We start from the raw sequence: 13,531 nt of genomic DNA on the forward strand, positions 1-13,531 counted from the left end.
CCAAGCTCCCATGTATCTCTCCAGCTCTTCACTTTACACTAAGTGATGTGGCTTCATCTGATCTTTTTGTTACCTTCTGCTGACAGTTTGTAGCAGGCCCATAAAAATCTTTGATATATCAGAAGTGCAGCCTCCACTCTCTCTAGGCTACACTATACCTATCTTTATTTTGTCTTTTGTCAACATTTTTTATTTCAAAATCAGGTTCCTTTTAGACCAGCAAGCTAAGAGATGTAACCTTTTTATTTAGCTTTTTATCTATTAAACACACAGCTACTTCCTCATTTATTGTCACTTGTTTGACACTCTCCTAGTGTGCCCCACATCTCATGAAATGGAGACACATTCTAACAGATTGGTTTTATCTAGAGTATGTATGCCCATTTTTTAACTGGTGCTGTTCAGAACTTCAGCACTCTTACAAATTGTGTACATGTAAATAGTACATTGAGATTGAAACAGAAGTCTCCCTGTTATCTTCGGCAGTGGGGTAAAGAGTGAGAGCACAAAGCATTTATCCTTGTTCTTCTTAAGAATCACTTGAAAATGAGCATCAGTTTATCAGCCATACTGGTGACTCTTTTAGCCAATTTAATGGCATCCCTTTCTAAAAGGATTTATGAGATTCTCATATTGTTAAAATAGAACTAAAATATTCAAAAGCATGTTTTTAGGCTCTACCATTTTTTTCTTGGCAAATGGTTATAGCTCCTTTCATTGCAGTGAGTAGAAGCTCAGCCAAATGAGGTTAGGAACAGAGATGGGAGGCAGTAAATATTAGAGATGAACAGGAGGTGTCTCATGGAATCCAAAGTACAGGAAGCTGGTCTCCAGAAAATGGTGGAATTAGACCCCTACCTGTGTTCTGTTCTCTTTCTTCCATCCTCCTTTGCATGAGTCAATGTACCTCTATTCTCTGTCTCAATCCTTCCTTCTCTCTTGGTAAGACTTCAGTTCCCCGATTCACAGGACAGAATGTGGACACCAATAATCACTCTGTTTTTTTATCATCCAACCTTATGGATAAAGATTTCCTTCTTTGTCTCTTTGAATCTTGGTTCGTAGATACCAGAAAAAGGAAAAAAAAAATAAGCTGATGGCAAAGTTGGATATTATTGTATACATGTGTCCAGAAGCTTACCCCTGGAACCCTGGTTGGGGAAGGGTGTTTGTAGGACAGAGAACATTATGAGACAAGAAATACTGGATGATAGTATAGGAAGTGACCACTTAGCTCTGAGGTGCTGTTTCCTTTCCCTCAGAAAACTATGCATTTATAAGTATCAGGCCCATGGTCTAGCATATAGTGAGACATCAGTAATTATTTGTTTAATGAGTAAATGAAAAGAAAGTGAATGCTTATCTAATATAAATTCACACACCGCAAGAAGGGTACTTGGTTGAGAAAATAGCCCTCTTCCCCCTTCCTGTAACTAGAGCCTAAAGTACCTTCAACAAGAATAAGAAATAAATGATTGGGAAATAGTGTTGGGTAGCCAGCCATGGGGAAGAGAATGAGAGGTGATTGAATTTACAGCCAAAAGAAGGAGAATGAGAAGAAGGGGAGGAGGAAAGGGAGGGGAAGGGCGGAAAGGAAGGGGGAGGGAGAAGAGAAGGAAAAGAGTAATTGTCATTTCATCACAAAGCAATTATGCTTTGGATTTGAAAATTTTGTAGGCAGTATAAAGACAATCTCATTTTTCATGTTTATTTTATTACACACAGTGGAAAAATTATAGTTTCTGCCAAAAGTTAATTATTGTATATATGTCCCAGTGTTTTTGTTCCATTATTTCTTATCTATTTTGACCTATTAACAGCCCTGAACACTTACCTTCATTGAAAAACATCCACTCAAATTGAACTTGCTTTTTGTTCTACTTTGAGCAGCATCGGAATCTTAACAGAATTTATAAGTTATTTTATGTCTCTCATTCGGAAGGAAGCATCATTATGTAGGATAAATTAATTAATGCCATTCTGGCTTAGCTCCACAATTCACTTTACAATTCAGATATATTTTATCTGAACAGTTATAAACACATTGAATGTTATTTAACATTAAAATGTGATCAAGTTAGATACAAAATTAATTTTAAGTAATTTGTGGCTCTCTGGATTCCTGTGGGGATTTATTGGGGCTCTCAGCAAAAAGTTCAGGATTTAAAATTTTTATTCTTTCTATTGTTTTTCCAGCGACTTCAGTAAAGATACATGAAGTATCTTGGATGTGTTTATTAGAAGTAGAAGATAGGCCCATTTTGGGCATCCAATTAGATTTCATATTCTTGGAGTATTTGTGAAGGTGAGGAAAAAATATGTGAGTTAAGATAGAAACTTGAGGTATAGCCAAAATATTCTATAACTTTAAAATTAGATTTGAGACTGTATTATTTTATAGCCTAGTAAACTTCTAAATTTTGACTTCAAAGAACAAGCAACAAATGTAGTTTGGCAGTATCCATTTGAAGGGCAGTGAAATAAATTTGCTTTCTTTTTTCACATGAATAAAAGAAGTGTATTTTACTATATAGCTCTTGTATTGCTTGTGCCAGCAAATTGGTACACAAAGTTACATATTGCTATCCAGTCTCTTTTATAAGGATTCTTTTCTTTTATTTATTTACTTACTATTTTTTTTGCCATTTTTCTGTTGATATTTTACTGAGGTATAATTGATACATAACTGTTATATTAGTTTGAGGTGTACAACATTTTGATTTGATATTTGTATATATTGCCAAATGATAACCACAATAAGCTTACTTAACATTGATTACCATACATAGTTATAATTTTTTTTCTTGTGATGAGAATTTTTAAGTGCCTGGGTGGCCCAGTCAATTAAGTGTCTGTCTTTGGCTTAGGTCATGATCCTGGGGTCCTGGGATGGCCCTGCATCGGGCTCCCTGCTGAGTGGGGAGTCTGGTTCTCTCTCTTCCTCTGCTTCACCTATCCTGCTGTGCTTTCTCTTGCTTTCCCCCCAAAAGTAAAATCATTTTTTTAAAAAGAGATCAACACATTTAGCAACTTTGAAATATCTGGTACCATACTATTAACTATAGTTACCATACTGTACATTACAACCCCACCACTTATTTATTTATTATTATTTTTTAACTTTAATTGTGGTATAATTAACCTACAGTGTTATATTAGTTTCAGGTATACAATATAGTGATTCAAGAATTCTATCTTGAATAGAATGAGTAATCTCAATGCTCATCATAAGTGTAATTCCATCACCTATTTCACTTCTCGTAGCCATCACTCTGTTCTCTATATTTAAGTATCTGTTATCTGGTTTGTTTCTCTCTCTCTCTCTCTCTCTCTTTTTTTTTGCTCGTATATTTTGTTTTTTAAAATTCCACATATGAGTGAAATCACATAGCATTTGTCTTTCTCTGATTTACGTCACTTAGTATTATACTCTCTAGATCCACCAGTGTTACTGCAAATGGCAAGATTTCATTGTTTTTCATGGCTGAGTAATATTCCACATCTTCTTTGCCCATTCATCTGTGGAAGGACACTTGGGCTGCTTCCACAATTTGGCTATTGTAAATAATGCTCCATTAAACGTAAGAGTGCATGTATTTTTTTGAACCAGTGTTTACATATTCTGTGGGTAAATGCCCCATAGTGGAATTACTGGATTATATAGTAGTTCTATTTTTAATTTAAAAGGATCCTTTTAAACAACAGGATTCAAAAAAAAAATAAAAATAAAAATAAACAATAGGATTCTATAGATACCATTCCGAGATTTTATAATACTTTACTTTTTTTTCATTATTCATCAACTAAATTACATTCAAATTAAATTTACAGCATGTAATTGCAGAAGTCAAGGATATATTCTTTGCTTTGATTTGATTATATTCTTATCTCTAGCTTTTTATTCTAGAAGAGGTAATAAAAATGATACAGTGATATTCTGTTCTTTGTTAGAACAGCATAGTTACATGGCCTGCTCATAATTGATATTTCTTTTTAGTTTATCTTACATTGCAGATTTTTAAAACCTTTTATCCTTTCATCCTCTTCCTAGTGTGGCCCTGGTGTCAGATGATCTAAGTAATTTTACATTAATCAAGTGACTGCTTAATTCATTTAAATATTTATTGCTCTCCCTAAATCGTAACTATAAACTGGGCAAAAAATGTACCTGCTTGGCCAAATGAAACATATTCTTTATCCTTGATGAGCTAAGTCTTGTGGGAGAGAAGGACAGTGTGAGAAAATCATTAAAATCATCTCCCTAAAGATAATTTAGGGAGATGATTTAACACAGAAGTATATTCAAAGTGTTTTGGTAATACCAGGGAAGGGACAACTTTCAGGGGTAATGGCAGGAGATTTCTCAGTGGCTAGGTTGAGTTAGTAATCTCAGGCCAGAAGAAAAGAGATAGCATTCCAAAAAAAAGAACATTGCACATTTCTTTACTTAAGGTAAAAGGAAAAAAAAAGGATCCTAAGGCACATTATAGAATAGAGGGGTATTCGGTGAGATTGATTTCATGGTGAGGTGGAGGGCCTAATAAAAGGAGGTTGTGACATGAAGGGAAGGTGTACAATATAGTGATTCATGAAAGGGTGGCTTGGCAGAGAGTGGGCAGTCTTCTCCATGCTTTCTCGTGGCAGTGGGAGTCACTCACTGTATTATTTTAGAAAGTGGGACCCAGTAGACTAGAGATCTGGCATATTTTACATGCCCATTATGAAATTTTTGTGCTAGAAGCTTTACATTCTTATTTCAAAAATGAAATAATCTTAATCTTCAGGAAAACTGTGTGAGAAATAGGGATTTTCGTGCTCACTCCACCGATAAGGGAAGAAGCTGATCATTTTTCCCAGGTCATAAAGTCAGAGGTAGTTTGCAAACCCAGGACTTTCTGGTTCTAGGATTCCTGCTCCTTCGGTATGATGTATTACTTCCCCAGGGGTCACGACAGTGGCGATACAGAGTCTGAAATAAGAGGGAGACAGTCATAAAGAAAGAGGAGGCTGTTTCTTTAATTTAGATTAGAGGGGTTTCTGAACAGGATTAAGACATTGGTAGTAGTGACGACAGAAAAACAGCCTTTCAGAAGTATCCTTAGTGATTAATCAAATGTTAGGAGTAAAGGAGGGGGAGGAATTGCTGATATACTAAGGTTTCTGTCTCTAGTACAGACGAGTTTCACTGAATAGGCTGAAACAAAGCAAAGGATGAAGGGAATAAGTTGATGTATGGTGAATATACTAACAGTCACGGTGAGTTTGTTCAATGAAAACCTCACCTGCTGTCTTCTTATATACGTCTTCCTTATAAAAAGTAGAGGGTATATATGGCTGAAGCTGGGAAATTTGAAGTGGTATTTTATCTGTAAGTATTGTCAGGTCCAGATGCGGTTTTAATTATTCCAGGTTACTTCTAATAATTGTGTGCAGGAATTTGACATTCCAATGCATCTTCCTTCAGGGGTTCTTCTCCTAGGTCTTGGAGATTGAGCTCCATCATATACAGAGATTGAGCTCCATCAAAGCCTTTCAATAAGCAAGAACTAAGAATTTTGAGCAAAAATACTAAAATGTGGTAATCTGGATAGTAGTTCACTAAGTGACTGGATTGAAGGCTGTTCATCATTTCATTACAGGCACAAAAAGATTGAGAGGAGGTTGATATAATAAATCTAGGTTTAATTCCCGGTGCTTTATAGTGACAAAACTTGTTCCTCAGTGTTGTAAGAATGCTTAGAATTTTCACTTTAGTTTCATTGTGTTTAATGCAGGACTGTACTCTTGTAAGTGGACTCCTTATCCATGATTTACTTGTGTATGAAGCCCCCAATCTTGTTTATGTTGCCCAAACATGGCTGGGAGAGACAGCTGTGACATTATGAATCCAGCTGGCCACAGATGGATCTTCAGCGAAGCATGAATCCATATTGGTTTGGTGATCTATGTTTACTGCCTCCTGTTAAACTTTCAGAGACTCAACTCCTAAATCACCTGGCATTGACTACATCCATGCACATATAAGTAATAAACTGAAGTGAACTGGAACTTTTGTTGCTAGTGATCAAGACTCTCACCTATAGATCAATTTCCTAGATTATAGTTTTATTGACTATTTAGCCTATGTCAGGATCTGATTAATTTATGCCTATTTAGCACATAGTTTTCACTAGGTGTGATAGTCTTGATAGCTTTTCAGGCTGTTTTGGTAATTATGAACGTTTACAAGATCCTGCATATTGAAGTTTCCACACATCTGTTATGGATTTGACAGTTAAGCTTGAGATCTCAAGAAAAACATAAAAACTGAAGTTATAGCCTGTAAAGCAATTCATTTAGAATTAAAAAAAATACATACCAATGATTGATATTTACCTGGAAGGCCGATAGAACTACAAGATTCTCTAGATCTATGCACAGTGGAAATAACTAGCTAAAGTATAAAGCAAACAAAAGATGTACGAATAGTTGAAATAATTAGCTAAAACTCCAAACAAAACTAAAACGTTAATGGTGCCCCCCAGCAAATAACATTTAATTCTGAATCACTCCCCAAAACATTGGGTATGAAGCTTCACAGCTTCAGTTTTGTAGAGAGCAATGTGATATTCAAACTGGCTAACATTGCTGATGTCAAGGTATACACACTGTGTCTTTTACAACTAGAACAGGAAATATTGTTACTGTTAATCAATATGCAAATCAATGAACTAGCACTTGCAATTTTTTGTGATAGGTTATTTGTATTTCTTCTATGTATTTGTCTAAAGCAGCAGAAGTTAGAAAGCCTACTACCTTTTATATATCACTCTTCGCTTTTATATATACTAGTTATTTCATAAATGGTGCTATCTCCTCTTCATTGTTACCAATAGCATTCAGTACTCACACATGCTTGTAGTTCAAATCTCACTTTACTGCTATTTCTTGGGTTACTATGCCTAGATCTACCCATGCCGTATAGAAAAAAAAATATGAATAACCTGGCTTGCTTCATTAATTCATACATTAAGCAAATGTTTATTGATCACATACTATATGCAGGCAGTGCTCTAAGTGCTGGGAAATCAATGGTGAAAAGAATGGCCAAAATAACTCCCTGTCCCCCTTGAGTTTATTATCTACTTTTAGACAAAGTAGGCAGGTAGGGATGTATCCTTGGATACATCCTTCAAAATAAGTGTCATTGAAAGAGCTGGACAATTATGAGAACTAATACTCTAAAGTATGCTGGGTTCAATGCAATAGTGATACTGAAGGAAATAAGACCAAACTGTCCAAGTTCACATGGGAGCTTTCACATAGAGGCTGCTTAGATTGGGGAACTCAGTGGAAGTCTAAGAATCGCTGGTAACTCTAAGGGACTTCAGATCCTGCCTGCTACTTGATTTCTGTTATGAATTATCCTCAAAGGAAATAAGTCTTGATCTTCCTTGTCTACTAAATACTAGGGAACAGAGTAGATTTTTTGTGTGTGTGTTTTTTATATCTCGTTGACCCTTGTAGGAAGAAGATACAGCACAGTGGTTAAGTGTCTGGATTTGGTAGTCAATCAAATTAGGATTCAAACCTTGTCCATTTTACTGGACCTCAAGAATGTTGCAAACACTCTCTAAGGCCTCAATTCCATATCTGTGAAACAGGAATAATAATACATGTCATTGCACTGACATGGAAGCTGTTGGAGACACTGTATTTAAAGTGCTTATAATGATCTCTGGATTATTGTTAGCAGGCAGTTTATGGTAGCTATAATTATTTTGGGTTTTTTTTTGAAACCTATGGATAGAGACTTCTGAGGTGAGATCTTAATTCTTATAAAGATTTTCTAAGGTAGAAGTATGAAGCTTGTGGAAAAAAGTGCTTTTAAGAGTTAGTAGGTTTTTGTTGTTAAGTAAAACTATTTAAATTTTGTTTATTTTATGGATAACAAAACTATAAGAAAGAACTCCAGAAAAGACACACACACACACCACACCACAGACACACACACACACAACTGAATTGGAGATGATTTACCTCTCCATTACATCAAAAAAGTATTCCTTCAAAGTTTCACTAAATAACAAACATAGCATTTTCTACTATATTTTGCTTTAAAATTAAGAAGAATCAAGATTAACTAATATTCTAGATTGTACAGGTATTATGTTTAAGAAACAGAAAAAATTTAAAGTAAAAAAAATTCTGAGTGAAAAAAAGAGAGAGAGAGGAAGAAGAGACAGAGAAATTTGATTCCTAATTACCGTTCATTAGTTATGTGGTATTGATTGGGCAAGTCAAATGATCTCCCTGTGTCCCAGTTTTCCCAGAGAAATTGTACAATTGGAAAATAATACTTAGACTTTCATGAATATCAAATGAGGGAGAGGAAATGAAAATTACATGCAATAGGGATCCCTGGGTGGCACAGCGGTTTGGCGCCTGCCTTTGGCCCAGGGCGCGATCCTGGAGACCCGGGATCGAATCCCACGTCGGGCTCCCAGTGCATTGAGCCTGCTTCTCCCTCTGCCTGTGTCTCTGCCTCTCTCTCTCTCTGTGACTATCATAAATAAATAAATAAAAATTAAAAAAAAAGAAAAATAAAGTCTGACTTTAAAAAAAAAAAGAAAAAAAGAAAATTACATGCAATAAGCATAGTCTCATTACTTGTGTTTAATGATCATTTGTACCTTTGAATCTCTCCTTGGGCCGGGAAGAACATGAATTGGTGTTATAGGGTGCAGACAGGGATATGTGGCACAAAAAGAGATAAAATTAAGTCTGGTTACCGTTATTTATTTAAGTAATAATTTAAACCACATCGATTTGAATTAAATTTTACAAGCCAGGTAATTTTCCCAGATGGACATTTTTTTGACCATCCTTCAGGTATGACATCACATCCAAAGCCTAGTCCCAGTACCTCTTCAGTAGTTCTGAGTCGACAGACCTGAAGGAAAAGTGAGCTTTTCTCTTTCCTTTCAAGTTACTCTGAGTCAGGAATTGTTTCCACTCTCTTCATACCTGAGTGAGCATGAAATGATGCCTTTGCTGAGTATTTCTGTTTGATTTTTCAAAAACTGTTGTCAGTGTTCCAGCTTGAAAATGAAATGCACATGGTAATTGATAGAGCCACAGTCAGGCTTCAAATCTAATTGGAACTGACCCAGACAGCCTCAGAGCTCTTCCTAGTCTTTCAGATCTGTGAGCGGATGTGATGAGACAAAAGCAGAAGAGCTTGTTGAAAGGGAGGGAAGTCCCTTTGCGTGTTGCTGAAACCAAGAACGCTTTGACGATATGGCTCTCTCAGTCTGGACAATGTCTTGTGTGTTTGTTTCCACAGAGCATATATCATTACAGACTATATGGGCATCCGAAATGAAAGTTTCATGAAATTAGCTGCAGTAGGGACCTGGATGGGGGACTTTGTCACAGCTTGGATGGTAAGAAATTTTAACTTCACCCATTTCAAACAGTAGATGGAAGAAACAATGTTGGGTAGACATCGCTTTTGATGGGTTTAGAGCTAAAGAGTTACTTCTCTCTTGAGTGGAACAAAACATGACTACAGAAAAAATTAAGAGATTATATGCACTATGTTTACTTTCAGGGAAAAATTAATACAACTGTCATATTAATGATGGCTGTCCACCAGGAAATATTTATTGTTGACATGTATATGTATGGGCATACAAACATATACACATTCTTAAAATTAATAGAAACTTCCCTGTGATGTTCTCAATAATTTTGTCAAGATTGTTTTTTGACATGTGCAATTTTCGGGTAAGGAATGTTGTCTGGCCTGTCTCAGGAGGACCATATGAAATATTTCTAACAACTGTTTTTATTTAAAAAAAATTTTTCATGACACATATTATACAATTTTATTGATAGTATTTTCTTTTATTTGTATTTAATTTTTTTATTTGAGTATAGTTGACACCAAATTTACATTAGTCTCAGGTATGCAACATAATGAATCAGCATCTCTGTATGTTATGCTATGCTCACCACAAGTGTAGTTTAGGGCTTTTAAAATAGTGTTCTACATTTTGTTTCTTCATTGAACCTACAAACTTAATGGTGCATTATTAGTATAAGCCTGCAACAAATAGACAAACCATATTTCATGCTGAGTTTATCTGTCAAGAGAGTGACTTCTATCTTTTTTCATTAAAATTTTTTTTATTCTAGTGTAGTTAACATATTGTGTTATATTAGTTTCAGTTGTAACAATATAGTGAGTCAAAAATTCTGTGCACTTCTCAGTGCTCAAGATAAGTGTACTCTTAATCTCCTTTGTCAGCTTCACCCATCCTCTATCCATCTCCCCTCTGGCAACCACCAGTTTGTTTTCTCTATTTAAGAGTCTTATTTTTTTATTTTTTTTGTCTGTCTCTTTTGTTTATTTGCTTTTGTTTGTTTTGCTTCAAGTTTTTATTTAAATTCCAGTTAGTTAACATATAATGTAATATTAGTTTCAAGAGTAGATTTAGTAAGTCATCCCTTACATATAACACCCAGTGCTCATCACAAGTGCCTTCCTTAATCCCTATCCACTGATTTAGCCCATCCCCCTACATCCCCTCCGTCAACCCTCAGTTTGTTCTCTGTATTTAAGAGTCTGGGTTTTTGTTTGATTCTTTTTGTTTGTTTTGTTTCTTAAATTACACAAATGAGTGAAGTCATATGATGTTTGTCTTTTTCCTGTCTGATTTATTTTGCTTAATCCTCTAGGTTCATCCATGTTTTTGCAAATGACAGGATTTATTTTCTTCCTTTTTATGGCTGCATAATATTCTATATATATTATATATATATATATATATATATATATATATATATATATCTCCCACATCTTTACCCTCCACTAAAGCAAAATGCTAATTCAAAAAGACATATGCACCTCTGTGTTTATGCAGCATTATTTACAATAGCCAAGATATGGGAGCAATCCAAGTGTCCACTGATAGATGAGTACCTCTGTTTAAACCACTGGATTAATTAAATACAGTATGTAGTTCGAAAGCTCTAGGTTCTATAAGTTTATAAGAGAATCTCAGAGTACAAAGAGTATAATTCTCATAAAAATGGAGCATGTTAACCTTTGTTGACATCTTTCATAAGTGCAGTTAATCACAGTTAGCTTCACCTAAAAATGAGAAAACCTACCAAAGGAAAGGATGCCCTATCAAAACAAGACTCGGCAGGGACATACCCTTACAAATGTATTCCAAATACTGCAGGTAGATTGTCACAACGATTTCTACCCTTTTTATGGATAGCCTTATGTCTTACCTAGAACAGATGATCAGAGGACAGGAAACAGTTATATCTTAACTGCTACTGCTGTGATCATCCTGCAAGAGTATTAGTGAGTACCAAATAATTTGTATAGCCTATTTTGAGCTTCCTCCCACCTGTATTCAATTTTAGAATGTTAACAAAACAAAGTACCAGATGCATCCCATTCCATTAACTTTAAAATCTAGATTGGAAAAGTGATTTATTTGTAATCATTAGATATGACATTTAGAATAAGCCAGACATCAGGGTGCCTGGCTGACTCAGTTGGTAGCGCATGTGACTTTCGATCTTACAGTTGTGAGCTCAAACCCTATGTTAGGCACAGAGTTTATTTAAAAAAAAAATACAGAAAATTCTAAAAACAAAACAAAACAAAACAAACAAACAAACAAAAAAAACCTAGACATTAAGACCAGGCTGCCTCATGTCAAAATTTCTATTTCCATTGGGAAAAACTAGTTAGAAGGAAGACTAAACAGAAAATAGTTTCCCTTCTAAAACTATTTCCCTATTAGAACGGAAACTAGAAGGAATCCTTTAAACATGTAATTTCCATGAAATATGAGGTGATGCCTTTTGAAAAATTTCTGCATGAACTATGGATTTTGATTTTTTTAAACTCCATTTTATGGTAAATCTGCTTAATAAAATGGAAAAGTGAATTCAGAAATTTGGGTTCTTTGACCTTGCTATGTCCAGTTTGATCTTCCACACATAATATGCAGTCCTCTGAGCCCTAGTTTGCACATTTCTTTAAAGGGGCTAATAGTTACTACCCGTGTTTTGGGTTTTCTATGAAGATAAAGTGTGCGGTCCTGTGATAGGACTTAAAATGCTGAAATGCGAGAGAGGCATGAGTGGTTATTGCAGCTGTTAATGTTTTCCCTAGCTTATCTCAGGCCTGGGGTACAGGGTGTCTGGAGTTTCCTTCCAGTCCCAGTGCTAGAACACTCTAAGACCATATGATACATTACTTCCTGACTTCCATGTACCACTGCCCCTGATCAAAGCACCAGATCCACAAGCCCTAGTACGTTACCCTGCATTTTTCAGGCTCAAGTCCACCATTTGTTACAGAAATCATTTTCTTCCTTGTGATGACATCGTTATTGTTTGTGGCCCTATTCTATCGAAGCCCTCCCCAGACTTTCCCTCAAGATTGTGTCTCCAATATTATATATGGCTCTGCCCCTATTTATTGGTTCTATTTTTTTAATTAGGGGTTTTTTTTTCTTTGAATCATAAGGTAGGGTCCAATTTCTAGGGCAGCCCTGAGAGGTGAATGCATGGTGCAGCTTTTACCGAAGACCCTTACCTTTTCTATTTGGATTTCTACCGTGCACTCATCTGCCCTACTCTGTGGCTTAGCAGAATACAAATAATTCCACAGTTCATCTGTGGCCTCTCTTTCTCTCTAAGGTCTGGCTGACCTTCATTGTTTCTCCTAAATTTACTACTGTAATGCCTGCTAGTTTTACTAGCTAACCTGATAACTTTTTATCTTTTACAATACCTTTTACAATACAACACCATAGCTTATTACTCTGATCAATAATTCCAGTACCACTGAGGTAGGACTGGATTGAAAATCAAGAAAACTGTGTTTTAGGTTTAACCCTAGTGTGATCTTAAGTCACTTCACCTTCTGGGGCCTCACACGTTTTCCTTCTAAAGTCCTTTTCTGCTCCCATTACATGAAATATTGACCTTTCCTGTTAGACACTGAGGTAGAAATGGCAAAAGAAACACAGTGCTCTCCTGATTTGAAAGTACAGTCACACAGGGAGGCTTCTCAGAGCACATCATTTCTATTCCCATTTTTATTCACTGACTAGGTGGTAGGTTTCCATATAAATATTTATATGTCTACGTATGTGTGCATTGATAACATTTTAAAAAATAATAGTTTTCCTCCTGAGAGGAGTCTAAGGAGCTCTGACCTTCATTTGTCTATAGAATTCTCATCATGAAGTGAATATCAATGATGAAGGTGACTGTCATGGAAAAGTAAGTGACTATTTACATTTCCAATAAAAGTGTGCCTTTTAATGTAGTTCTGAAATGGAGAATTTTTCTTTTATGGAAATAACTCAAAACTTCCCCATGGTTTTAAAAGGCACACCAGGAATGATGTGATCCCCAAGCATGGCTGGTGTCAACTGGTCTGACAACTCTCTTTGGCCCTCACACTACGGAAATTTCAAGCTCCACTAGGTTCAATTTCCTAGGCAATCCTGAC

General features: G+C 35.7%; 1 protein-coding gene across 4 annotated transcripts in view; it reads left to right on the plus strand.

The window, feature by feature from the left end:
• Window positions 1-13,531, plus strand: part of TMEM117 (transmembrane protein 117) — a 462,108-nt gene that overhangs the window by 230,104 nt on the left and 218,473 nt on the right. For 2 of the 4 annotated variants that reach the window (XM_038577402.1, XM_038577406.1), the window contains exon 4: window positions 9,326-9,425. The exons of the other annotated variants lie outside the window; for them this stretch is intronic. In XM_038577402.1, the coding sequence (XP_038433330.1) occupies window positions 9,326-9,425 (100 nt within the window). The remainder of the gene's footprint in view (window positions 1-9,325; window positions 9,426-13,531) is intronic. 4 annotated transcript variants of the gene reach the window in all.

The sequence above is a fragment of the Canis lupus genome, chromosome 27, assembly GCF_011100685.1.
Source record: "Canis lupus familiaris isolate Mischka breed German Shepherd chromosome 27, alternate assembly UU_Cfam_GSD_1.0, whole genome shotgun sequence".
In the NCBI taxonomy this organism is placed as follows: Eukaryota; Metazoa; Chordata; class Mammalia; order Carnivora; family Canidae; genus Canis; species Canis lupus.